The sequence below is a fragment of the Megascapheus bottae genome, chromosome 1, assembly GCF_031878675.1.
Source record: "Megascapheus bottae isolate mThoBot1 chromosome 1, mThoBot2.hap1, whole genome shotgun sequence".
NCBI lineage: Eukaryota > Metazoa > Chordata > Mammalia > Rodentia > Geomyidae > Megascapheus > Megascapheus bottae.
The window spans coordinates 26,642,719-26,669,640 of NC_143509.1; the positions used below are offsets into that span (position 1 = coordinate 26,642,719).

Sequence of the window (26,922 nt, forward strand, 5' to 3'; positions counted from 1 at the left end):
GGGGGGGCTGAGTACAGTTCTGAGAAGCCACACGTATGATCGGCTCCTTTGCTGTATCATGGAACAGGGTGTTCCTGTGAGCCCTTCACAGAGGCACGGGGAACCCCGTATTAGGGAAACAGGTACCTCGCTCTCCCCACCTCCACAGTCTCCATAGAAGAAGCGCTGTCCACCCCCCCAGTCTCCATAGCCCTGGGCCATGAGATACCCCTAAAAGAGTGAGCGGAGGTGCGGTGGGGGGGGGCGCGAAGCCATCCGTTTCCCTACCTGGGCTCTCAGGGGCCCTGCGGAGCTGACAACTGGGGAGGGTAAGTCACGCAGCCCTGCGGGGTGTAGGGGGGTGGGGGGAGAGGGGCCGGGCGGGGGCGGCTGCGCACCGGGAGGGGGGCGCGAGGAGCGCAGGCTCCGCCCCCCGCCCCCGCCGGAAGGGAAGGGGAGGCGGTGTCCAGAGCGCAGCCAGCCAGACGCGGCGGCGAGAGCGGCGGGGGCGGCTGGCTGAGCACCGGGCGGCACCGGGCGCCGCGAGCGGGCCGGAGCGGGCCGGCCGCCAGCGCGATCACGTGCGCGTCCCCTCCTCTAGCGCTGGCTTCCCCCGCGCGTCGCGCTCTCCATTCATAAATTCACCGTCGGCTCCGAGGCCACCGGGTGTCGGAGCCAGCCCGGAGCGCCCTCCCGCCGCCCATGGGCCGCACGCTCCACCGCTGAGGTAGGCGCGGCTGGCCTGGGCGCGGCGGGGCGGGCATCGGGCGGGCCTCGAGCGGCCGGGGATGGCGGCGGGCTCCGGGGCCCGCCCTGACTCCGCCGGATCACCCGCCCCGCGCTGCGCCGCTGCGCGCCGCCGGTGGGACGGGAGCGGAGGAACCGGGCGGGCGGGGATGGCGGCGGGGTGTGTGTGTGGAGGGGGTGCTGCGTGGCTTTGCATCCAGTCCCCGCGGTGGCAACCTCCGGGAGGATCTTCCTCCCCGCCCAGGTCCCTCCCTGTACCCTCAGTTTACCCTGGTGAGAACGGGCAAGGGCGATGGCGCTTCCATCTCCTTGGGGGGTGTGGATGAGCCTGGCATTGGACTCTCGGCTTTTCACCCAGTCTCCCGGCCGGCTGCGGGGAGGGGGGGTCGTGGTGGTCCCCCATGGGGTCCTAAGCTGGGACCCGGTGTCTCCGTGCCACCCCCCGCCCCCGGAGCCCACCTTTCCGGTCCGGCCTTTCCCATCCATCTTTGCCGGCTCCTCCCGTGCCCATCCCTACGTCCCTGCCCCACCCCCTCCATCCTGAACTCATTTGCCGACCTACATCTGCGCCCCCCCCCAGCCTCTCACCCGCAGCGTGGGGCTTATCGAGTCTCCCGGGGTACCTTGCCTTTCCGTTCCGTGGGCCTCAGCCCCCGCCCCCCACCTCGGTCCAGCCCCAAAGGATTGGGTCTGATGACGCCCAAGCTTGCGCGTTCCTTTGCGTTCGTTCAGGAAATGGGTTCTCGGAAGCGCGCACACGCATCGCCAATTCGGGGATGTTGGCTGCAATGCCCTACCCTCAGCCCCCCTCCCTCCCCGAGCCTCAGTAACGCTAGGATAGATCAGGTGCAGTTTTCCCCGGAGGGCTTCTTCCCCCACCCCAACTCAGTCTCTGCCTCAGTTTCCCCCATCCTAGGAGGCTGTCCGTGTAGGTCTAGCTGAGCACTTGCAGACAGGCCCAGCAGCCATCTTGCTGGCGTCTTGGGGCGCCCCTGCAGGCAGCCTCCCCCGCGCCCTCTCCTCCCCCGCCTTGCTCTGCCTGGCAACCCGCCCCCCCCCCAAACGCAGCCTGCGCACTGTTGCCATGGGAACCAGATTCTTCAGGGCAGGAACAGATGCGCCTCTTTTGTCCTTTCCACTCCCACCAGCGTGGGCAGAGGGAGACCTTTACCTCCTGAGTCGTGACTTGGGGGTTACTGGCACAGCCCCTCCAACTCGTTTGGCTATGCATTCTCTTATTAGGACAATCCTTTTCTCTTCCTAGTGGGCAAAAAATAAAAAGATATTTGGGGTACCTAGGTCTCTGTTGATTAGGTACAAGTAGTGTCCTTTTTTCTCCAGGGGGTGCTTTCCCTTTCCTGGGCAGGGCTCCTGGCCCATGTTACCTTGCTAGGCACCTTGCTAGGCCGGCCACACCGGATGGGGAGGTGGTGGTTGTGATAACAGGCGCACACGCACATGTATGAACGCGCGTGCGCACGCGCACACACACACACACACACACACACACGCACACACCTGCCTAATGGGAAAGATGGCAAAATGGAGATCCCCGGAGAGACGCTCCCCCCCACCCCCATGCCAGGTGCTCACGAAGCAGGGTCCCACCTGCCCATGAGTCACCACTGGTGTGGGCAGTTCTTGACAGAGCATGGGGGGGGCGCTCATTTTCCAGGGCCTCCTGTGAAGGAGAGGACAGCTGGTGGCAGAGCAGGGCAGGCCCTGCCCTCTTCAGTCTCAAAATGCAGCCCACTGCCACTATGGCCACAGCCTCCACTACCACTTCCACCGTTGCCCTGACGACATGGGACAACGTCACCATCCGACCTACGGTGGGTGACCTCTAGGGTGTTATGTGGCAGAGGGTGGGGTGGAATGTTAGTTCCTGATGGCGCCTCGTGTCTGTCGGCAGGCTGAGCCAGACCCCATCCTGGATAACTACGTGCTTCTGGTGGTAGTGATGTCACTCTTTATTGGAGGCACCCTGGTCGTTCTGTCTGGAGTCCTGCTGCTGTGTAAACGCTGTTGGGAGGTTCACCAGCGCTTCAACAGGTACCAGGGGCAGGGCCTCTTGAGCATGGGGGTCAGGGCCATCCTCAGACCCCAGACTTCTCTCTCACCTGCTGTTCTTGGTCAGGGCCATGGATGAAGCAGAGAAGACCACTACCACCTACCTGGACAACGGTACCCACACCACCCAAGGTGAGGAGCCCACCCAAGCCCCACCACCCCATCTGTCCATTTGTCCGACCGCCCGCCCACCCCTTGGCCACCCACCCGCCCCCTGGGGCCGCCTGACCGTCTGTGTCTGTCTGTCTCCCCCACCAGACTGGGCGCTGCTCGATTCCGACTCATCTCTGTTTCCTTAACGCCCAGGCGTAGGTGGGCACAGGCGCGTGCTGAGCGAGTGAGTGTGTGAGCAGATGAGCGAGTGCCCACCGCCCCTCCCCCGGCCCGCCCCGTCCTGCGGTCACTCGGCCCCGCCCCTCCCCCATCCCTCCCTGTCCAGCGGGGCCTTCCCTGGATGAAGCGCGGCCCACCCGGGGCCCACCCTCTCTTGGCTCTCCTCGCAGACCCCGACTTCAGGGGGGAGGACCCCGAGGGCCAGGACGCAGAGACCGAGCGCTTCCTGTCCACCAGTTCCACCGGCCGTCGGGTCTCCTTCAACGAGGCCGCCCTCTTTGAACAGAGCCGGAAGGCGCAGGACAAGGGCCGCCGGTGAGGGGGTGGGGCATGGGACGACAGTCCAGCAGAAGTTATGGCTACTTGGTAGCTGAGGCTGGGGTGACAGCAATGTGCCAAACAAGGACCTGGGCTCTTGCATCCAACAAGGTGGACAGCCAAGAGCAGGGTCAGAGCAGGAAGTGAACTGACCAGTGGGTGTTCCCTGTAGGTACACCCTGACAGAGGGGGACTTCCACCATCTTAAGAACGCCCGCCTCACCCACCTCCACCTGCCACCGCTGAAGATTGTCACCATCCATGAGTGTGACTCTGGTGAGGCCAGCTCAGCTGCTACACCCCACCAGGCCACTACCCCTAAGGACAGCTTGGCCATTTTCCAGGTAAGGTCCAGGGGTACCAGCCAGCCTTGGTTATTCGGTGGGCAGGTGGCTTGGGATTGGTTGGGCTGGATCCATCTTGAGGACAGGTGAGAATCCTGGCTGGGGGTGGCTGTGTGGGGGGGGTGGCCAAGCCCAGCATGCTCCCAACCCCCCATCACCCACCCATGCACTTTGACCTGTCACTGCTTCCTCCCCCACCGACTCTGTCCCACAGCCCCCGGGGAAGGCCCTCACTGGCCGCTCCGTGGGCCCTAGCTCCGCCCTGCCAGGTGACCCCTACAACTCGGCCGCAGGCTCTGCTGACTTCTCAGAGATCAGCCCCTCGGCATCCAGCGACTCTGGGGAAGGCACCTCGGTGAGGCCTCCCCTGAGTTTCCCAGGGTATACAGAGAATGTGGGGGGGCTCCCCCTCCCTTCCTTCCCCATGGTCCAGAAGGGAGGTGAGCTTCTGGCATTGGCCCTCGTTTGGTCTTTGGGTCTTTGCATATGGGATGCAGGATGAGATTGCGCTGCCGAAGGGCTCCCTGGGGTCCAGTGATCATTCAGGTTGCTGGAGAGGGTGAGACAGTGCCCACCACCACGCCCAGCCCAGAGAAGAAAGCTCCCTCAGTATTATCTCTTGGATCTTTCTGGCCAGGGTCCTTCCCCAGGTAGAGGCAGGACCAGGGCGAGCAGAGGTAGCTTGAGGTGGGGGGGTAGGGTGAAGTATCAGTGAACAAATCTCAGCCTTGGGGATTAGCAGGTCATGCATCTTTGTCCCAGTGGTGGGTCAGGGTGTTGAGACTGTTGACACCCTGGTTGGGGCTGGCCCACAGGGCCAAGGGAGGAGACTCCATGCCTGAGAGCCATCCCTGTTTCCTCCCAGTTGGATGTGGGTGCCAGGGGCACCAAGGCTGGCGGGCCTGGGGCTGCTGTGGCACCTGGGGAGGCGGGCGCAGGTTCCGGGGCTGGCACCGTACTGCAGTTCCTCACTCGACTGCGCCGCCATGCCAGCCTGGATGGGGCCAGCCCCTACTTCAAGGTCAAGAAATGGAAGCTGGAGCCCAGCCAGCGGGCGTCCAGTCTGGACACAAGAGGTAAGTCCCACAGCCCCTAATTGGAGGGTGGGGGGAGGTGAGGCCCTAGGAGGCATGGTGTCAACACTAGATGCTACCCTAGGCAGCCGGGGTGGGAGCTTCTGAACCAGAAGCCTGCTTTAAGCTAGCCAGCAGCAGTGTTGGCCAGTAGCCATCTTTCATGAGGCCTCGCAGCGGGTCATCGAATGCCCTCTGGTTACTTGCCTTTAAGCTATCCTGTCACTGAAATTCTTGGTCACGACCCCATCTGTTACCCGCCAAGGGCCTGTGTGTACAGGCATTGGTTCTTACCCTCAGCCACTTGTATTCAGGGGCCTTTCCTCTTTTCATGGATGACCTTGACCATAACCTTTTGGCTTATGTAAACTTTGCTTTCTCTAGTGGGAAAGAAGGAAGGGGACTCAGGCCAGGGTAACCTCTTGGGGAGTGGGGAAGAGGATGATGGCTTGAACTCAGAGCCTCACTCTTTCCTTTAGACTTTTCATTCAAGGCTACTACTCTGCGACTGCTACTCTGCCACTTATTCCACCTCTACTTCCAGCTCTTTGCTAGTAAACTGGAGATAAATCTCTCAACTGATCTGCCTCAGCTGGCTTCAAACTGGGATTATCAGATCTCAGTCTTCCAAGTTGCTAGTATTAAAAGCATGAAGCATGGGTCGTTGGCACCTTGCTTAGAATTTTTTTTTTGGGGGGGGTGTGGGGGTGTCTAGTAGTGGAGCTTCAGCTCTGGGCCTGGGTGCTGTCCCTAAGCTCCCAAGGCTAGTGCTCTACCACTTGAGCCCCAACACCACTTCCAATTTCTGGTGGTTAATTGGAGATAAGAATCTCATGACTTTAGTGCTGGCTTTGAACCGTGATCCTCAGATCTCAGCCTTCTGAGTCCCTAGGATTATAGGCTTGAGCCACCAGTGCCCAGTCATTTAGATTTTCTGGTAGTTAACTGGAGATAAGAGTCTTAACAGACTTTCCTGCCTGCCTAGCTTCTGTGGTCCTCAAATCTCAGCCTCCTGAGTAGCTAGGATTCCAGGGTTGAGCCACCAGCTCCCAGCTTTCCCTTAGCTCCACCTGTTTTTGTGTGCTAGGGTACTGGGCCTTGACTTTAGGTCTGGGCGCTGTCTCAGAGCTGCTTTTGCTCAAGGCGAGCACTCGAGCCACAGCTCCACTTCCAGCTTTTTTGGTGGTTTATTGGAGATAAAAGAGCGGGACGCCCAGGCTGCCTTTGAATTAGGATCTTCCAGCCTCTGCCTCCTGAGTAATAAGGATTACAGGCATGAGCTACTGGTGCAGGTGAACTTTTGTTTTTGTTTGTCAGCCCTGTGGCTTGAACTCAGGGCCTAGCTTCTTTTGCTCAAGGCTAGACACTCGACCACTTGAGACCACTTCTGGCCTTTTCTGTTTATGTGGGACTGAGGAATTGAACCACGGGCTTCATGCATGCTAGACAAGCACTCTTACACTAAGCCACATTTCCAGGCTGAATTTTGAGCTTGAACTTAGGGCCTGGGCACTGTCCTTGGATATTTTTGCTGAAGGCTAATGCTCTGCCACTTGAGCCACAGCACTACTTCTAGCTTTTTCTGTGTATGTGGAACTGAAGAATACAACCCAGGGCTTCGAGCATGCTAGACGAGCACTCTACCACCAGGTTATGCTCCTAGTCCATTGTTTTGCCTTTTTTTTTTTTTTTTTTTGGCCAGTCCTGGGCTTGAGCTCAGGGCCTGAGCACTGTCCTTGGACTTTCTCAAGGCTAGAGCTCTACCACTTGAGCCTCAGCACCACTTCTGGCTTTTTTCTATGTATGTGGTACCAAGGAATTGAACCTGGGTCTTCGTGCATGGTAGACAAGCACTCTACCACTAGGCCAAACTCCCGGCCCTGTTTTGCTTTATAAAATAAGGTCCTAGGTAGTAATACTTTTGGTTTATGTGAGCAGTTTCTTAACTCAAACTGCTGCTTTTAAATAGGAAGCACCTGTCCATGTAGTAAATAATGTGTGGCTGTGTGTTAAAACTTTGTTTACAAAGACAGGTAGGATCCACTTGGCTTGTGGCTGGATAGCAGCCTCCTGACCCCTCAATGTAGGGCTTCCTTAAGTCCAGCCCAAAGCAAGACCTTGTGGGGGTGAGGGAAAAAAGTGTCCCACTGATAGGCAGGCAGCAATCACCCTTTCTGCTTAGGGAACCTTACCTGGTAGGCCTGGGTGTCTTCTGCCCTGTGAAAGGAGTTGGTGGTGGCAGGTCACATGAGGAAAGGCCTCCAGTCTCTACCCAGGGAATGGGTCGTAGGTGGCTGACAGTGAATGATTGGCTGATGACGGGGCCGGGAGTTTGGCCTAGTGGTAGAGTGCTTGCATAGCATGCACAAAGACCTGGATTCAATTCCTCGGTACCACATACATAGGAAAGGCTGGAAGTGGTGTTATGGCTCAAGTGGTAGAGCACTAGCCTTGAGAAAGCCCAAGGACAGAACTGGGGGAAAAAAAAAAAGAAAAAGGAAAACTGACTGGCTGATGGTGGTTTTAAGTTCTCCCTGAAGGGAGGGCACCGAAGACCCTAGTCCCTCGTTCTGAGACAGCCTTGATTCTTGACAATAATAATAGTCACAACAGCTGCACAGGCCCAGAGCCTGTTTACACTCAAGCCTGCCCAGTGGTGGCCTGGGGCCATTGGCAAGGGTGGGGCAGTCCTCCCTCAGTCCTCCCCCGCTCCAGGCCAGGGTGCAGCCTACACAGAGTGTCTCCTTTCCCTTCTAGTCCCTGCCAGCCTGGCTCTACACTTCCACACCTGCCATCAGGTGTCCTTGCTCAGAGCCATTCCTGCCTGGCCAGAACTGCAGCTGGCGCCTTCTTCACCTGGGGCCCCTCTGCTTTCCGGTCCTCACCTGTACTTCAGCTTCCGCTCTCCCCCCAGTTCAGGTAGCAAGGCCAAGGCTAGGACTTGGCTGTGTTAGTGGTGAAGCACAGCAGGATGATGACTTTTCCCTGCACAGGTTCCCCCAAGCGCCATCACTTCCAGCGGCAGCGGGCAGCCAGCGAAAGCATGGAGCAAGAGGGGGATGCCCCCCATGCCGACTTCATCCAGTACATTGCTCGAGCTGGAGATGCCATGGCCTTCCCTCACCCCCGCCCCTTTCTGGCCAGCCCCACCAGCCCGCCCCCCGCTCTCGGCAGGTATTTTTCAGTAGATAGAGGTGTTAGGGGTGGGCCTGTGGGCCCCTGCCCTACTCCATTCCCCCCAGGTGGCCCGGGGAGCACCCTCCAAGCCCTGTGGACACGCATCCCCCTGGCAGCCTGGGGGCCGCCTCTCCAGCAAGGACCGGAGGAGGGAAGCAGGGAGACACTGGGTAAGGGTAGATGGGCAGGTGTGGCCCCAGACAAAGGCCCTAGGGCCCCTAGGCTGGGACATCCGCCCAGGATAGGCCACCAGGGGCTGGTGCCAACCCTAGTGCTTCCACTTCAGCGTCGATTCCAAAGCCTCAAGGGCTCTTTGGTGGTCCCGGGCCCCCTCTCACCTGCCCGCACTCCTGAAAGATGGGCAGTCCCTTCTCAGAAACTGCTGTGACTGGCCACGGCTCCTCCCCAACCCAAAGGCACTGTCCTAAGCCCCAATCCCAAAGCAATGGGATGAAGGCTGGAAGGAGAAGTACAGCAAGGTGCCATTCAAGCTTGGGCAGCTCCATCTTCACACATCATTCGGGCTTGTCAGTCCATAGAAGGGGGGGGCAGTGGCGCAGGCTAGACTCGTCCTATCCCAGTCCATCCACCCCGTGGTGTCCATATCCAAAAAGCTAGGAGGAAGGGAACGCTGTGGGTACAGCCAGCTGCTTCAGTCCCGGCACATGGTGGGGACTCACTGACCTGAAGGCGGGTGGCCAGTGGGGAGGGGGACGAGGCCGGCAAGCTCTGACAGCCACGGGGTGGCTTGCAGGCTAGAGGCGGCCCAGGCGGCGGGAGGATTGAGCCCCGAGTCCCCCCCAGAGCACAGCATCGGTTCGGGGTCTGAACAGCAGCAGCAACAGCCCGAGTCGGACGCCGAGCAGACCCAAGCTAGCTATCGTGACCTATGGAGCCTGCGTGCCTCTCTTGAATTGCATGCGGCCACCGCCTCAGATCATAGTAGCAGTGGCAACGACCGTGACTCGGTGCGCAGCGGTGATAGCTCAGGCTCCGGAGGCGCCGCGCCTGCCTTCCCACCGCCATCGCCGCCCACATCACGGCCCAAGGAGGGCGAAGCGCGTAGGCTATTGCAGATGGACAGTGGCTACGCCAGCATCGAGGGCCGTGGTGTGGGGGATGACACGGTTGAGCTACCTGCTTTGCCTGCCCCATCGCACAGTCCACCCCGCAGCCCACGAGCTTGGCCCCGCCGGCCCCGCCGTGACTACAGCATCGACGAGAAAACAGATGCACTTTTCCATGAGTTTCTGCGCCATGACCCACACTTCGATGACACCCCAGCTGCCACACGCCACCGGGCACGCGCACACCCGCACGTGCGCAAGCAGTGGCAGCGTGGTCGGCAGCACAGCGACCCTGGGGGTGCACGTGCAGCTCCCCCCACTGGAGCCTCGGTCCCACCTTCCGGTGTACCCCGGCCAGCCCGTGCACCCCTGCGCCGTGGTGACAGTGTCGACTGCCCGCCAGATGCCCGAACCCTGACCAGCACTGGGGATGACCCTGCCATCCCAGTCATTGAGGAGGAGCCTGGTGGGGGCTGCCCAGGCGCAGGCCTGTGCATGGAGCCCTCAGGGGCACTGCTGGACAAGCTGGCAGCTGGTCTGGAGGAAAGACTCTTTCCTGCACACCTAGCAGCAGAGCCTGTGGCAGCAGGCCAGGCACTGATCGTGGCTGCAGCTCCCACCTCCCCCGACCACAGTCCAGCCTAAGCCCAGTGCCCCCAACCCACCTCTCAGCAGCTTCTTCGGCCCCAAGTGGAGCCGTGGCAGTGGCGGGGCAGGATGAACCGGACCTCGGGGCAAGCCGGTACACATGGGACAACTGCAGGGACCCTTCACCAGGCGCATGCACGCAGCCCAGATGCTTGAGCAGCCTCGGGTGCAAGGGTACAGTCCCGTGCCAGGCTCTACAGCCCCAGCGGGCCCACATACAGCCTCGCCGACCTCGCACCCTCCTGGTGAGCACAGGCACCACCAGGTCCTCTGGGTGCTTAGTGGGTCACAGTGGCATCCGGAGGTGCAAAGCTCAAGACTCTGGCTTTGCTGGAGGGGGAATGACAAGTTACCAGGCTTCCAAGGACAGCATCTGACTGCCCTTGGTTCTAGGCAGCAGCCATGGCTGCCACATACACAGCACAAAATCTCGGGCTGCTGAGGACCGGGAGTCCTGAGACACACACACATCTGGGGAACCTGTGGCCTGATGGGCCCATGCATGGGCTTGCCAAATCAGGGAACCCAAGGAGGAGGTTGATGCCAACCACTGAAAGCTGTTTACCTCACTCATCTGCGGTGTGTGTTCGCGGCAGCCTGAGCCCCCTCCCACTCCGAGCAATAACCGTGTCCGCCACCGCCAGTGCTGCTGCTGCTGCTGCCGCGCCTCCACCACAGCCCCTGTCCAGCCCTACAAGGAACCTGGGCCCTGGACGGGCAGCTCCTCCCTACGTGTATCTTGTGCCTACCCAACGCATGTGGACAGTGCCCTGTCCTTGACACCCCATCCCTTCTGTGAAGCTGCTGGGGCTGTTGCAGAGTGGATTCAAACACGGCCCAGGCAGCAAGGCTTCAAGTTTCCCAAACTTTATTTATTGCCAAAAGATGGGGCAGCCCTTGCTCACAGCCAAGTGCCCATGCTGCCCCTTGAAGCTTTCTGCCTAGTCTGTACCATCCAGTTGTGTATTTGTTTTCCTGTTGGTTATAAATATTTACTGCATACTTGCTCGTCTGGGTTTTCTTGGGATCGAAGACCACAAGTGGTCTTTGCTGAGAAAGGGTCAGGGTGTGCCACTGGACCTCTCGGAGGCCAGGTGCAAGGAGGAAGAGCCATCTGTAGAGGCACTGTGTTTGGGGATGACAGCTCACCCACCTGACCTCCCAACAGTTCCCAAACACCCTCACAGCCATAGCTCAAATCCACCTGTTTTATTAAAAAAAAAAAAGAAAAAGAAAAAAACCAACCAAACAAAAACCAGGCAGCCAAGGCTCCCTCGAGCGGTTCTGCATGCAAGGCGGTTGACAGGAGGTCTGGTCTCCTCCAGCTGTCTGGCTGAGCACCCCACGTCAGCAGGTGTAGGGGCCCCAGCACAGCAATGAAAACCACCATGGAGGTGGTGGAGAGCCAGTAGTCTTAACGTAAAGTGCATCTCGGAGGCCAGGCTTCCCCCCTGCATGGGAAAGGCTCCTCACAGGACCGCAGGGTTAAGTCCTGTCCACTGTGGGGGTGGTGCTGTGTGCCGGCAGCCGAGGGTAGGGCTGGGCCTGGGTCTCTGCTGCGCCCCTGCCTGGCCCTTGTGCTCCTGAAGTCCTGAGCAGTCAGCACAGAGGCATGGTGGCCACCTTCGAAGATGGGCGGTGGGCCAAGAGCCTGCAGGAAGACTGATGAGGGCCTGGATGGTGGCACCTGGTGGGGAGTTCTGGCGATAGGCTGCAGGCATGAGGACAGAGGCGAGTCACTCTGGGCCCCAAGCCCTCTGTCCTAGAGGGGCTGAGAAGTGGGTAACATGAACTTCAAACTCCTGGATCCCACAGTGGGGAGCACTGGGGAGGCTCTGGCTGGCTCTGATGTAGCTGACCACCATAGGCTCGTGTGAGGGACAAGGATGCGAGCCCCACAGCCAGGACAAAGGGTTTGGATGGGCATGGTTTCAACCTACTACTCCTTACTCTGGAGGAACAGGCCCACAGGAAGGGCTGACAGGACAGAGAGCCAGCATGACTCAGCTCCACCAGACCCCAGCAGGACAGGCAGCTCTCCGAAAATAGCCAGGAAGGGCTGCTGCCACCTGCCACCCACACAGCCCTCTCCCAGGGGATCTGAGGCACAGGTGTGGCTGGATGAGGTAAAAATCCTACCCAGCCATGATGGGGCTGTGAATGAAAGGCAAACCAGAGCAGAGTGTGCAGATTTAAAATAGTGACTGGCTATTGTCACTCGCTCTCAAGCCTGTGCGCTGGTGAGTCTGAGTCAGGGCAAAAGGGATGTGCATCAATGGCACAGGCCTGGGCGCCACGTGTGTCCCCTGGGAGGCACTAAGCCCAGTGTTGTCCCCCCCCATCCATGCCCACCTGCAGGTGGCACGCTCACTGCTGCTTGCAGGCTGATGGCCGTCGGATCTTGCTGCTGGCACAGGCCTTACGGGCAGAGGAGATGGCACCAGTCCGGCACTCGGCCTTCGATTTGCTGCTCAGCTGTGCAGACTCTGTGCCATTCATGCACACAGCCTTGGGCAGGCCATGGCTTTGTCCATTTTGACTGGCCTCCTCCTCCTCCAGGACCTGTCCTAGGTGGAAGAGGACAAGGACAGCCTGAGCCAACTAACAATGCCACTCAGAGCCCCTGGCCTGATTGTGTCCCCCGCCCCCCCCCCTTCTCCACAGCCCCCACAACCTGAGAGAAGCCTTCTGCAGATCAGTTCTGGCACCTGCCCGGGACCCCAGGTAGTATTGTATGCATCTTGCCTGCAGGGACTGCAGTCAAGTAGTGGAACAACTACAGGCACTGGTGGCCTGTTCAGTTGTGCACCATGAGTATCTATGCCTGTGGGTGGGCCTGGGCCACCTGTATACCTTCCAAACTGGTATACAGGACACGGAATCTCACCTTAGGGTGCAGAAGCTGGGCGTTCCATATGCCTAGGACAGGTCCCCTGGGGATGAAGTGCTTGGCTTGACCTGCATGTCACCAGGGCCTTCTACCCCTACCCCCAGAGCTGCCAACCCTGTCTAGCATCCTAGGTCCCAGGCTTACCCTACCTGGCTGGACCCTGTCTTCACATTGGTTGTGAGGAAGTGGCAGGAGAGTCTCTAGCAAGTCTATCAGGCAGGAGATATGGCTGTGTTAGGCCTGCAGACATCCCACTCTGCCTATAGCTCCTGGGCTCCATACATAACCACACCTGGGAGCGACCACTGCCCCAGACTCAGCAGCTTCCAGAACTTGCCATGCACTCACCCTGTGCACAGACCACATCTGTGTAGACACTTCTGGTAATAAAGCATCACTTCATTCTCGATCTGGGCTGAGGTAGTATGCACGGGAGTCAAACTCAGGGACAGACCCCATGGTTGGTCGCTTCAGGCCTGAGTACTGTGGCCTGGATGAGGTCCCTTGTCCTACCTCAGAACCTTGACCCCACCTTATGGCTTGTCACTGAGGACCTAAGAGGCCAAAGTGAATCCACCCTCAGGGCAAATGGGGCAGTTGGGCTACCCTATGACCCCCCCGCCAAACACACACACACACCAAACACACACACACACACACACACACACACACACACACACACACAAAACACAAAAAACAGGCATAAGCTATACTAACGAGCAGCTCAGAGGAACAGCATCCCCAGTCAATAAGGCACCTTAGGTGCCTCTAGAGCCATTCAGCGTATTAGGCACCCATGGAACCCAAGTCCGGAAGGGCAGTTTTCATTTGCATGAGGGACCTGCCCCAACCCTCCCTGCATGGCTCACCTTCTTCAAGCTAAAGCAGGCCGGAGGAACCTGGGGACTGAAAGGTCCCAGGCAGGAACAGTATCCTTGTGAACAAGCATACATCAAGACACAGGCTTGTTGCTAGGTACCAGCTCCCAGCTCAGGGGTCCTGGCTTACAGTGAGGGGAAAGTAGGGTATACCTTGGAGGTATCATGTGGTCACCTGGCACAGGCCACCTGGCCACTGACAGGGAGCCTCATGATGTGAGAGGCAGCCCCAACCTCCCACTTTATGGAAAGACATCTGTAGATCTCAGACCTAAGGCCTGCCTGTAGCCAGGGCCTGTGCTACTGCTACATGCCAGAGCAGACATGTGGCAACATGACCCTACCATGCCTGCCTGACTCCACGACCCTGAGGAAATGGCTAGCAACCATCTGACAGAAGCCCAGGAAGGGCATGGAATGTCCTCCTGGAGCCATTAGTCTTCAGGGGCCTGCCTCTGCCTGCTTTAGGGATCAGGTCTCAGCACTCGGGGATGCCACCCACCTTGCCTTCCTGAGAGATGGTAGCCATCAAGAACTCTACCACTCAAGGGGATTGAGGGGCCCAGAAGCTGCTGTGTTGCCACCCTGGCTTGAAGGGCACAGAAAACCTAGGCTATTCTGGGACCCTTCCCTAGCCAATGACCACCCCCACATCTTGGCTCACAGCTCCCACCCTTCCTGTTCAGCTCTCCTTCTCAGGCTCTCTCAGGCCAGCTCTGCGTTAACAGCCCCATGTAGGACTTTGGGGGAGGAACTAGGCCGTAGCAAACATCCACCTGTAGACACAGAGCTGGGCAAAGCTTTATAGCAGAAGGAAAGCAGGATTGCTGGGGGGACGGGGAGAATGTGTGTGTGCCAGTGGGTAGTGGCCCGATCAGACTATACTAAGGCCTCGAACTCCTCCTCAGGCACCACTGCAGTGCCTGCCGCCTCAGCTTCCTCTCCAGAAAGGTCTGCACCCTGGCTCTTCTGCGCGAATCTCTCCTCGCTAAGCCCTGCCTCAGATGTCTCCTCGCCACCTGGGGAAGTAAGGGCAACACAGGGTCAGGGCACAAGGGTAGGATGGAGGGCCTCTGGACCCTCTCACACGCCTGGCTGAGGGGACCCTGCACCTGTTCATGATCCAGCAGGAGTGAGAGAGAAGCTCCTGCTGGATTCTGGGCGGCACCTGGAGCTGGATGTCTAGGAAGCCCTCCCAGCCAGACCAGCCTGATGGCCTGGCTGCCCTGCGGTGGGCTGGAGCCTGCATGGACTATCCACCATCAGAGGTGGGGGCTTGCTCGAAGGATATCTGGGCCCATGACTGCAACCTCAGCTGGCTCACCAGGAACCGTGAAGTCCTGGGTGTAGATGATGCCATCCTCGATGTCAAAGAGGTCCTCATCCTCATCCTCAGCACGGCCATGCAGGTCCTCTAGGTAAGGTACCACTGTCATGCTGCGCCACCGGTCCTTGGTGTCTGGGCTTGGTGGAATGGGCACAAGTGCCTCTGCCAGAGGGTGTTTCTTCCGGAACCAACTACAAAATCCCAGATACAATGATGCCCATCAGAGAGGCTCCTGGGTGACCACTGAGCCCACTGCTCACGTAGGGGAACCGTACAGTACTGGGTCCCATCTGGCTGCTGGTACCCTTCAGCCACGCTCCACAAGTTTCAACTCTACCACGAAAGAGGGTCTGGACAGCAAGGGTGTCTTTGGCCTGGGAAGCCAAGGCTGGACAGGGCAAGCGAAGTCTCCAGGATGTGGAAACCTAGGCTGTGAGCATGAGCCTCTGCGGTTGCCGGTTCTAGGTCCTCACATCAGTAAAGATGCTAGCACCAGGAGAAACTTTGATCGCAACCACTGATACAAGCCCATGTGGATGCCCAGGGCTCAAATCCTGCTGGCAGCTGCCAGGGTGAGTGATCTGCTGAAAGCCCTTCCCTCAGTAGGACTAGGGCAGACTCCCCCCAGGCTAAGAACATACACTGGGTCTAAATGTGCACACCTTGAGCCTGGCAACTAAAGCAAGAGCCCAAGGGCTGGCTATAGGCACTAAAAACCTGCAAGCAGCTCCTGCATTACCTCTAACACATCAACTCCATCAGTTCCAAGGCCCTGACCTCTTAGAACCCAGGGCTTCTGCCAGCTGGGATGGGAAGTGTTGATAAACAGTGTTACCCCAGCATTATCTGAGGAAGCGTGAGGAGTCCTGCACACTTAACCTTCAATTATTTGAATCTCCCATTGGGGGCCGTTCAGCTGTGCCCTCGTGTTCACTCCTAGCCCTCAGAGCTACAGAAATGCCCTAGGCCTGTAGACAATCATCCATTCCCAAATTTCCACACTCAGCCCTACCCAGCTTTCTAGACTCCAAGATACACACTGGTGCCATTCTTGACTCTGGATTTGAGACACAGGAGCCCCGGATGGGGAGGCACCATCAGCAGGGTCCTTTCACTCCTGCCTGCCCTCTACAATTCCCTCTCTCAGCCTGGATGTCCAGACATGCTGCTGGCACTGTTAGAAGGCACAGGAAGGAAGAAAGGGAGGCCCACTGTCTACATGAACCCCACCAAAAGCCCAAGTCGTTTGTGGCTAACACAGGCAAGCAATGGAAATGGCCTACATCCCCCTTGCTGGCCCTATGGGTATGAACAAGATGTGGCCAGAGACCCACCCTCCAGTAGACCCCCCCCTCAGTTAATGCCACCCTGCTGGACTGGCCATCCCCGCAAGTGGAGAGTTGAGGGCTAGGCCACAGACCTGTGCTGCCGGATCTGCTGTATGGAGAACCTCTTGGCCGGCTCATACTCCAGCATCCCTGTGGAGAGCAGCAGGACTAGGTCAACACCACGTTCAGACTCCAAGTCCCTGTTCCTTTAGCAGCTGTCCCACCTTGGTTCATGCTTCCCACCATGTCACCCTTCAAAAGGACAACCCTGCCCAGGAAACTGGACAGCTAGGGGCAGCTAACCATCTGTCCAAATCCCATATTCCTCAAGCACCAGGACACTTCCAACCTGGCCTCCACTGGAGCAGAGTGGCTGGTGTACAAGGGGCCAAGGAATGCAGCAGTGACAGGCCCTTCAGACCCTGCAGGAACACCAAGGAAACTGAGTGACAAAGACCTGATGCTGCAGGCAGAGCAGTCAATGCCTCCAGAGATGCTCTGCCCTGAGGCTGAGGTCCCAAAGTAGCTAGCAGAGCTGGACCAACCAGCCCTCCACACACAGGGGTACCAGTCTTGCGGGCCAGGCCTACCTACCCACCCCTGCCACTGTCCACGCCCAACTGGGAGCCAAGACCTTTACTCTGCAGCAAGGCCACAGCGGATGCTACATGACAGCAGAGAGGCAAAAAAGGGCAATGGTGTCAGACCTCAGGACCCCAGACGCTTGCTGGGATGACCTTGGGGCCTCTGCCTCTAACTGCTGTCACCACAGCACATCATCCTCTTGATGCCTACAACTGAGGACCCATGCTGGGCCATAGGCCAGGAAGAGTCTCACCTTTGAGTAGGTCGGAGAGTGGGGGGCCACAGTCGCCTGGGATTGTGAAGTCCCCTTTCCCGATGTTTTCAAATAGCTTATAGATGTTATCTCCCTCGAAGGGGTACAGGCCCGTCGTGATGTTGTAACTTCACGCCCAAGGGGAAGGAGGAGGGGGGTCAGAAGTTGGCAGCATGCTTGAATTCCCCAGTATAGCTGTCAGTGGGGTCCTTGTGGGCTCTGAGACAGGCCAGTCTCCCAGATGTAGGAACTCACTCAGGAGGGAAGTGTTCCCTAGATTCACTGGAACAATACCCTAAAGCCACCCTCCTTTGGATGATTTCTTTTTTTTTGGGGGGGGGGATGGTAAGATGTGGTGTTATATGTCCTTGAATATAGTGATCCTGTGGGGTCACACACCCACAAAGGATGTAGCTCAACAAACTGAAGGGATGCCTACCCTGTGGCTTTACGCTGCAGGATTTTGAACTCCTGGCCACATCAGTGGGGCCTGTAGGCACCAGAGAAACACAGTATTCCCTTGGGCCATGTTCACTGCATGTTTGGACCAGGGTCCAGGGCACTTACAGCGTGACCCCAGCTGACCAGATGTCCACCTTGAAGCCAGAGAAGGTATCCAGGCCATTGGCGATCTCGGGAGGCTGGAACGCAGGGGAGCCCTGGCTTGTCCGGCAGGTATCATCAGCAGCAAATGGGTGCAGGGCCTGCAGCAGTGCCATGCGGCCCTCAGGGAGCGCCCAGGAGGGCCCACACCCTGAGACCCCCGCAGGACAGGCGCCTACCTCGGCAACGCCCAGGTCAGAGATCTTGAGCGTGCCGCTGGTGGTGAGCAGCAGATTACCAGGCTTGATGTCCTTGTGCACAATGCCTTGGCTATGCAAGTACTCCAGGCCATCAATAAGCTGACAGAAGTACCTACAAGTGAGGCATACCTGTGTCCAGGCCCTGCCCTGTCTTCCCAGCCTCCCAGGGCCCTTCTACACAAGCTGCCTGAAGCAAGTTCTTCTAAATGATTTGAATGTTACAAACAGCCAAGGGGGCAGTCATCTGGGGTCCAGACAAAAAGATGAGACAAGGCTGGGCCCCACTTAGGAACCACTAAGGGTCCACTGGCCAAGGTGGAGCCCCCACTCAGGCCCCACAAGACCAAGATCACTGTTGCCAGCAAGGAGCCCCTCTGGCCTCACGTCTTCCTTATATGGACACATGAACTTTATAGTCGCCCCAGAACAGTGAGCCCATCCCCCCAGACAAGAGTCAACCATGGGTCCCAACTGCTGCACTTAAGAGGGCTGCTCAGGTCACTGCCAGGGAATTCCCAACAACAAGTAGGGCTCACAACCACGGCAGCTTCTCTCAAGATGGTACACACACAAGGCCTAACAGGTGGGAGGGGCTCTGCATGGCTGAACTATGGGTACTGGACATAGGGTACGGATTTCATTTTCCTTTAAAGCCAGGTGCCAGTGGCTCAAGCCTATAATCCAAATTACTCAGGAGTCTGAGATCTGGAGAATCAAGATTTAAGCCAGCCCAGACTGAAAAATCTCCAGGATTCCATTGCCAAATAACCAGCAAAATATCAAACTGGAGATGTGGCTTAAGTGGTAGAGTGCCAGCTATGAACAAGAAAGCTAAGTGGGAGTACAATGCCCTGAGTTCAAGACCAAGAACCAGCACCAAAAAAAAAGAAAGAAAAAGAAAAAAGAAAAGAAAGAAAGAAAAAAAGAAAAAAAAAAAGGTTTAAAAAAACACCTGGGCTTTCATATGGATAACCATCAAAAACCAGTGTGAACTTGGGCTGGCTTACCCAAGGCCTGGTGGCCCCTGTGGGTAGCTTGGCCCTTGGGTCTGGCCCCACTCACCCGTGGGCCTGGCACACGGGGAACCGCTTCTCAGGCACGCTGTCCAGCATCTCCTGCATACCACACACACAGTACTCCATCACCATATACGTGGGGTGCTAAGGAAATATGGCTCCATGGGCAATGCCACCCTGCTCCACAGACCAGATTCTGGGAGCTTTGGCAGTGCCTCACAGGAGAAATAGCCTGCCACCTGTGTTCTGGAGAGGCCCTGGAGCAAGCCAGCATGCTTGAGGCAAAGTACAAAGCCCTGAGAGAGAGACCAAGGCCCCTCATGACTACACCCTGCCTCCTCAGAAGGGCCATCTCAGGGCAGCACTGGGCCCACACCTGGACCTGCTAAGTTCAGTCTTGCTTCGGCAAAAAAAGAGCCCAGCCTTGCAGGGAGGCTTTAGCAACTCCTCCAAGGGAGAGAGTCTCCCTGAGACTCAAGGTCAGACTGTAACACACTCTGCTTGATTCCTTCATGAATATCTCAATTCCCCTGCCCATGATACCCCCCAACAAATAGGCTCAGGGTTCTACAAACAGCAACTGGGACAGGTTTCATGAGCCAGGAGTACCTGAGTGCCCCTTCCACAATTACGGCCAGATGTGGAGACCATAGAGTGAGGCTCTCATTTGTAGGCCAGGATCTGGTAACATGTAGTAGCCCTACCCTGGGTTGTAGGTTCCACCAGGAACCCCTACATTGAGGTACTATCTAAATTACATACATAGGGATACCTAGAAACAATGTTAACAATGTGCCAGGCTTTGACTACAACAACCCAGGCTAAGGTTGCCACTCAGTGCTCTGGCCCTGCCTGGATGAGAAACTGGCCCATAGAGGAGGCCCCCGCAGCTCACTGGTCCAGGACAGCTGAGGGATCTGACAAGGGCTGCACTCAAGATGCCAGGTGACTGACTGGGAAGACAAGGCCCTTCACATGCTGTCTACTCCCTGGAGCCCACCTGCCGCCACCCACCCTGGAAAGGATATATCTTTTGCTTCTCCTCATTGTATAACACGTCCACCAGTTGGATGACATTCCTGTGCCGCAGCCGCCTCAAGAGCTGGATCTCCCTAGAAGAGACAGGACAAGGTATCAGTAGACTGTCAGTGCAGGTGCACCAGGTAATAGCAGAGCCCAGTCTACATAGACACAGGAGGGGCAACAGACTACATGGATGGGGAGGAGGCTGAATGCCCTGCTCCTTTCCAGTGGAGAGATGGTTTCAGGCTATATCCTGGTGGGTCCTGGTTAGCTAAGGAGCCAGCAGCAGCCTTGGGGCCAGGGCAGTGGGGCTGGGCATCACCATTAGGGGACCACACACAACAGTGGCCTTGAGGCAGTCAGGCAGAGCAGGCAAATTAAGGAGGGTTGTAGCAATCAATGTCTGTGCAGGTTGATGGGGTGCCCCCTCCAGTGAGCACCTCACTGGAGGTGAGGCCTTCAACTAAGGGCCATGATACTAATCCCTCAATCCAACATGGCCAGGAGGAGTTCTGACTGTGACAAGACCATCAACTCATTTTTTTTGCTAGTCCCGGGCTTGAGCTCAGGGCCTGAGTACTGTCCTTGAGCTTTCTCAAGGCTAGAGCTCTACCACTTAAGCCACAGCAGCATATCTGGCTTTTTGTTTTTCTTTTCTATGTATGTGTTACTGAGGAATTGTGTATGCTAGGCAAGCACTCTACCACTAGGCCAAACTCCAGGCCCCACAATGAACTCTTTTTTTGTTGTTGTTAGTTGTAGGGCTTGAACTCTAGGCCTGGGCACTGTCCCTGAGCTCCTCATGTTGAGCTACAGCACCACCTCCAGTTTTCTGGTGGTTAACTGACAAACCTCACGGACTTTCAGGCCTGGGCTGGCTATGAACCTCGATCCTCGTATCTCAGCCTCCTGAGCAGCTAGGATTACAAGTGTGAACCACTGGCGCCTGGCTTTTTTTTTTTGTCGGTTGTGGGACTTGAGCTCTGGGCCTGACACTGTCCCTGAGCTCTTCAGCTCAAGGCTACCACTCTACCCATTGAACCATAAAGACTAATTCCGATTTTCTGGTAGTTAATTGGAGATAAGAGTCTCACGGACTGGCTGGCTTTGAACTGAGATTCTCAGATCTCAACCTCCTGAGTAGTTAGGATTACAGGTGTGAGCCACCGAGCCTTTTTTTTTTTTAACATTTTTAATTTTTATTTTACTTTTTTGAATAAAGTTTGTTTGATAAAGACTATAATAAGCACACTAAACTGGGTGCAGTGTCTCACATCTGTAACCCTAGCTACTCAGGAGGCTGAGATCTGAGGATTCCAATTTAAAGTCAGCCTGGGCACTAAAGAACGTGAGACTCTTTATCTCCAATTAATCACTAGAAAATGAGAAGTAGGGCTGTGGCTCAGGGGTAGGGCAGTAGCCTTGAACTAAAGAGCTCAGGGATAGTGTCCAGGCCTAGAGTTCAAACCCTATGGCCTACCAAAAAGACAAAAAAGAAGGAAGAAAGGAAGGAAGGAAGGAAGGAAGGAAGGAAGGAAGGAAGGAAGGAAGGAAGGAAGGAAAAGACTTCAGCATACTACAGTGCACAGAGCTGGGGCTATATCCCTAGTGGGCATTGTCTCTGTCACACCTAAGGCCAGGCTCTCAGATGTCTCCCTTAAAGACTTGCCCCCTACCTCACTATTCTTCTCAGTGTTCTGTAAAACCTGGACATCCCATGTGAACCCTACTGTGTACTGTGTCCAGAGACACAATGGGTGGATGTGGGGGACTGCACAAGATATAGACATTATGATAGGCACTCATCACCCACAATGACCACTCACTGTAGGCCAGCCGGCAGCTTGGTCAGGGAAGTTTCATCTCAAAGTCTGAACAGCACCGAGTCCTCACTCCCATGTATTAGATATAATAGTACCTGTGACCCAGAAATTCTACTCCCAAGTAATTCTCCGAGAAATCAAACAACAGGCTGGGAAGGTGGCTCAGTGGAAGAGTCCTTGATTAGCATGCATGAAGCCCTGGGTTCCATTTCTCAGTACCACACACACAGAAAAAACTGGAAGTGACGCTGCAGCTCAAGTGGTGGAGTGCCAGTCTTGAGCAGAGAGAGGCTCAGGGACAGAGCCCAGGCCCTCCCTGAGGTCAAGCCTCAGGACCAGCAGAGAGAGAGAGGGAGGGGAGAGGAGAGAGAGAGGGATCCAACCAAATATCTAGGACAGAAATGTTCCCAGACAGAAACAGCCCACAGTCTATGAATGGACAGAGGATGGACCATCCACACTGGAACATCACACACAACCATGAAGAGAAGCAAGGCTCTGACCCATGTTACACCAGGGAGGGGCCTTGAAGACCTCATTCTCAGTGACAGAATCAGACACAAGGTCACAGTGTGTGGCTCCACTGGTAAGAAAGTACAGAAAAGGAGAATCCAGAGACAAGATGTCAGGAGCTAGGGAAGAGAGAGGATAACATGGTGGTGAAGCTTCCTTTTTTTCTTTTTCTTTTCAGTTTTTTTTTTTTTTTTGGGGGGGATAGTAGTTGCAGAATGTTCTGGGACCAGATTATGAAAATAAAACTGCTTGTACAGAATGCCACTAACCGATACAACGTACATGGGAGAGATATACAATGAGCATTTCATCTCAGTAATATTTTTTTCCTTTGGTTGGGCCTGGGACTTGGGCATTGTCCCTGAGCTCTTCGGCTCAAGGCTACAGCCCTACCCCTTGAGCCACAGGTTTTCTGATGGTTAACTGGAAATAAGAGTCTCAAAGACTTCAGTGCTGGCTTTGAACCTTGATCCTCAGATCTCAGCCTCCTGAGCAGCCACGCACCCAGCTAGTACTCATTCTTTTCTTGAAAATCCATACTCAAAAGCTCACGCATGACACAAAGGCACTGAGTGGCAAAGTGTCTCCCGCTCAGTGCTGAGCACTGCTTCCAGCCTAGCAGTCCTTTGCTATGGTTTCTGTAGGCCTCACTGGACTCAGAGAACCCCATTGCTTTTGACATGGTCTGGTCAAGTCCCAGGGTCCAAAAAGGGACAGGCAGCAGCTGTGAGTTTGGGGACAGGGCTGCACATGGTGCTGGCCTGCTTTCGGGAAACCTGTACTTCAATCCCCTCTCAGCTGTTAGTACACCAGTAGTGCCAATTCCAGGCAGGGCATAGCAAGGCTATTTATAGAGCTGGCCAGGACCTGCGCTCCCAGCCTGGCAGACACCCAGGGCCCCAAGGGGAACACTGGAACCAGACTGGATACAGCAATGGTCGTTTCTCAAGAGAATATGGGGTGGGACCAAGAGGCCTTAAGGCTCAGTATCAGTCTGCTCTCTCTCAGGGCCTAGTGTGGCCTTGAGCTTCCCCATCAACAGTTAAAAGACCTAAGAGGCAGCAGGTGCCTCTGCCTCACTGACATGGAGACAAAGTATGCATGTACCAATAGGAAGACCCTGTGCTACCTCATGCCAGGGGTAGATATTGAACCAACGGCAGAAGGAAACCTAGGAAGTAGTTGCCTGGTCTCAGGGATGCCTAGGCCAGGAGGTGGCACCAGAGAGAGTGGTCCCTGAGCTGCAGAGGCCAGGTGTTCAGAACCCTGTGGCTGCGTTGGCCCAACAGCACCATGCTGATTGTGCATCCGGCTCCTGGGCACAAGCGGATGCCAAGCAAGGAGAATGACCCAGCACCTCATCCCAACCTCCTGCCTACTCTACTGCCAGTGAATTTCCACCTTCCCAAGTTCCCGAGGTCCAGATATCCAAGGATACTCCCAGCTGCCCTGTCTGACTTCCAGGGGCTGTCCCCTGGGAAGGGGACATGCAGTCATACAAATCCCAGACACAAGGAGGAAAACAGCAAAACCAACCCTAGATGTAACCACAGCTGCTTTGGAGCCTACTGAGAAAAGAGCTGAAGCAGAGTACCATTTACCAGGCGCAGACTAGCAATGAGGGCTCAGGGATTTCAATCCTGAGCATCTCTGCGCTGGCTCCACGTCCTCAGGGCTCATGTCCTTGGACCACCTGTCAGTGGCCTACAACCTCAGTGTAGGGATGGAGCCAGCACAGCCCAAGGAACCGTTCAGACAGCATGTTGAGCAGAGGAGCTGAGCCCCCACAGCCCAGGCCCACCTCGCCTGTAACACAATGTGAACTTCTGCCTATCTTCAAATGCAGAATTGGCAAGATGTCAGTGCCCCTCGGCACCAAAAGTGTCTCTCCCCCACAGCATGCAGAGACTCCAGGATCCAGGGTTCAAGTGGCCTCAGAGAGCAACCTGGAAAGCAATGTTTCAAAGTACCCACTCCCCAGAGAACAAGCCATGGGTTCATAAAATATGTCTGCTCTGCAGGGGTCTCACACACCTATCAACGATGGATTGTGCAGCCAATCCCCAGTTCCCCATGTCTGCCCCTCACCTTCTTTCTTGAGGTGCCACCTGTCCTGCTGAGATCCCAGTGTTTGGTGTGGACAAAGCCTGAACTCAATCTTTTTCTACCTAATTACCAAGGACCTCGCCCTCCGCACAGTGGGCACTGCTCAGTACTGAGTAGTACCTCTGGTACCTACTCCACTCCCTGCCAGGAACATGGAATGCTCAGATGTTACATCAGAAACCATCCATCACTATCTGTGGGCAGAATTATAAACTTCTACTCTTCCTCCCTGGCCTGTCTTCCAGGGATGGTTCCTCCGGACCTCAGCTATGCTTCATTCATGACAGTGTTTACAGCCATTCCTGTGGGCCACAATCCGTCTCTATGGCCTCTGCCTTGTCCATCAGCTAGTTCTAAGACACGGAATCTCCCCAATGGTCTAACTTTCCCTTCAGCAGCTCCTCTCTCCACTCTTGCCCACATCTACCTGGACTCTCCCAGCAACCCTAACTCTGAGCTGTCACACATAATATTAGCTGTTCTCACTCTTATCCCACAAGGTTGTCTTTAGGAGCCTTCCCTCTTCTGGTCATGAGACTAGAACCATTTGGACAGTCTAAGCACTGCCTGCATCACTCTTCACACAGACCAGACATTGCCACTGTTTGGCCAGTCAGTTTAGCTACCAGAGGTTCTAATGACATCTGCCCACCAGGAGAATGCCAAGCCCTTAATTGAGGATCCAAGATGGTGATTCCCTATCACTCTCCCTAGCTCTAGGGCAGGTTTCACAAGTGTCCCAGAAACTTACATCCCAGCAGTCAGCTCCTCACAGGGGGTACAGTGCAAAGCTGGCTTTCCTCCAGAGTATTCTCATACCTGCCATTCATGGAGCCAAACCAATACTCACCTCCTACCTGAGTTTCCCAGGGTCCAGAGCTGAACAAGGACTCACTCAGAGTGTGGCACCTGCACTGGAGGAATGAGCCATCTATATGGCGAGTGCTCTGTCAGGGAGCAGCCCAGCACAACAGCACTTCAGAATCTAACCCAGCACCTGGGTCCTGGGCTGTCAGCACACCCAGGACTGGAGATTAAAGGACTCTGGTAGAGCCTACTCCACTTGGGCCACAAGACTACCAGTGAGACCATACACAGCAGCTTCAAAACTAAGAGCAGAGAGATATCCTCACCCTCCAGTACTGTGAGAAAGCCCTGAAAGCTCACAATTCCAACAGGGACCTGAGAGAACTACCCTCTTCCCGCTGGGTACTCAGGAGGCAGAGATCTGAGGATCAAGGTTCAAAGCCAGCCCTGGTTCAAAAGGACCTGAGATTTTATTTTCAATTAACCTCTAGAAAAGAGGAAGTCGAGCTTGGCTCAAGGGTAGGATAGTAGCCTTGAAATGAAGAGCTCAGGGACAGTGTCCAGGCCTAGTTCAAGACCCACCTTTGGGGTGGGTCCTTCTTTGGCCTTTGGGGAAGTCATCTCCACCAAACGGTCATCCTCCCCCAGTGAGGAGCTCTAGGCACTCCAATCAGTGCCCCTCCTCTACAGCTTAGGCCTCTTACTCTGACAACAATCAAGTGTTTTCCTTAAAGATACACAGAACAGGTACAGAGAACACATTCCTGATACATCCATGTTGCCACCAACACACCTCTAATAGACCCATTTGCTCTAGGGTCTCATGCAGCCACCAAACTATGCAATGCTATCATTTTTTTGTGTGTGTGCCAGTCCTGGGCCTTGAACTCAGGGCCTGAGCACTGTTCTTGTGTTTGCTCAAGGCTAGAGGTTCTACCACTTGAGCCACAGCACCACCTCTGGCTTTTTTTCTATGTGTATAGTATTGAGGAATTGAACCCCGGTCTTTGTATATGCAACCACTAGGCCAAAACTCCAGGCCCACGCTATTACATTTTTTCAAGCAGGAAAATTGTGGTGAACGCTGCTTGTTCCATCCTCAAAACAACTTAAGTGATTCCCCCCCCCCCAATAAAAGGAAGAAAAAGAAGGGAGGAGGGGCCGGGAGTTTAGCCTAGTGGTAGAGTGCTTGTTTACCATGCACGAAGACCCGGGTTCGATTCCTTGGTACCACAGATATTAGAAAAAAGCCGGAAATGGTGCTGAGGCTCAAGTGGTAAAGCCTTGAGAAAGTCCAAGGACAGTGCTCAGGCCCTGAGCTCATGCCCAGGACTGGCCAAAAAAAAAAAAAAAAAGAAGGGAGGGAAGAGAAAAATCTGATAACAACAGTTAGCAGCTGTTCAGATTCTTCAAACTTCTCAGGTTAATTCTTTCATGAAGGCATCTAGATAAAGGAAAAAGTAGCACAGAGAACTTTTCTAAAGATAAAGCCATTATTTTTTTTTAAGGAGATAAGGAAATTTTGTTGCACAAAAGTCCTAAGGAGCACGCATTTCCCTTAAGTGTAATATCCCAGCCATTTTGAGAGGACCTGAACCCCCCAACAATAGAGTCACCAGCACTCAGTGAACTGAACTAGGAGACATCTTAATAGCACCCTCGGGCAGATACAGAGCAGCTCTGAGCTTCTGTGGGGCTGAGCTGTTAAAGGTAAACATCACATGTAGTGATCATAACCACTCGCAGGTGGTCCTTACCATATGACGTCACCTTACGATGCCCACAGTAACATCCACAAGGGTGAAACCACACTC

At 55.8% G+C, this 26,922-nt stretch overlaps 2 protein-coding genes across 7 annotated transcripts in view; one reads left to right on the plus strand and one right to left on the minus strand.

Moving 5' to 3' along the window:
• The first annotated feature begins 454 nt into the window (after window positions 1–454).
• Window positions 455–10,758, plus strand: Cbarp (CACN subunit beta associated regulatory protein). Of its 2 annotated transcripts, none has more exons than XM_090339589.1 (10): window positions 455–706; window positions 2,402–2,558; window positions 2,639–2,778; window positions 2,864–2,928; window positions 3,300–3,444; window positions 3,620–3,791; window positions 4,006–4,146; window positions 4,657–4,867; window positions 7,858–8,038; window positions 8,796–10,758. In XM_090339589.1, the coding sequence occupies exons 2-10, from the start codon at window positions 2,469–2,471 to the stop codon at window positions 9,751–9,753; spliced, it is 2,103 nt and encodes a 700-aa protein (XP_090195715.1). In that variant the 5' UTR covers window positions 455–706; window positions 2,402–2,468; the 3' UTR covers window positions 9,754–10,758. The 2 variants fall into 2 exon arrangements, with proteins under 2 accessions (XP_090195715.1, XP_090195706.1); XM_090339580.1 differs by lacking the exon at window positions 455–706 and adding an exon at window positions 2,291–2,311.
• A 192-nt stretch (window positions 10,759–10,950) lies between these two features.
• Window positions 10,951–26,922, minus strand: part of Stk11 (serine/threonine kinase 11) — a 28,209-nt gene continuing 12,237 nt past the window's right edge. Inside the window, exons 2-10 of one of the 5 annotated variants that reach the window (XR_016536721.1) lie at window positions 19,865–19,948; window positions 18,883–18,972; window positions 17,800–17,932; window positions 17,585–17,721; window positions 17,018–17,145; window positions 16,272–16,329; window positions 14,849–15,042; window positions 12,109–12,318; window positions 10,951–11,467 (exon numbers count right to left, since the gene is read on the minus strand). Coding sequence is in view for 3 of the 5 variants with exons in the window: in XM_090339603.1 (XP_090195729.1) it covers window positions 12,124–12,323; window positions 14,849–15,042; window positions 16,272–16,329; window positions 17,018–17,145; window positions 17,585–17,721; window positions 17,800–17,932; window positions 18,883–18,972; window positions 19,865–19,948 (1,024 nt within the window). In the remaining 2 variants the exon portion in view is untranslated. Of the gene's footprint in view, window positions 11,528–12,108; window positions 12,324–14,313; window positions 14,544–14,848; window positions 15,043–16,271; window positions 16,330–17,017; window positions 17,146–17,584; window positions 17,722–17,799; window positions 17,933–18,882; window positions 18,973–19,864; window positions 19,949–26,922 lie in introns of those variants that run through there. The other 4 variants (XR_016536722.1, XM_090339603.1, XM_090339612.1 and 1 more) reach the window with 4 other exon arrangements.

Coding starts and splice junctions, on each gene's coding strand:
- Cbarp (XM_090339589.1), top strand. CDS start 2,469: ATGCAGCCCACTGCCACTATGGCCACAGCCTCCACTACCACTTCCACC. Junction 4,147..4,656: donor ACTCTGGGGAAGGCACCTCG/GTGAGGCCTCCC, acceptor GTTTCCTCCCAG/TTGGATGTGGGTGCCAGGGG. Junction 4,868..7,857: donor GTCCAGTCTGGACACAAGAG/GTAAGTCCCACA, acceptor TTCCCTGCACAG/GTTCCCCCAAGCGCCATCAC.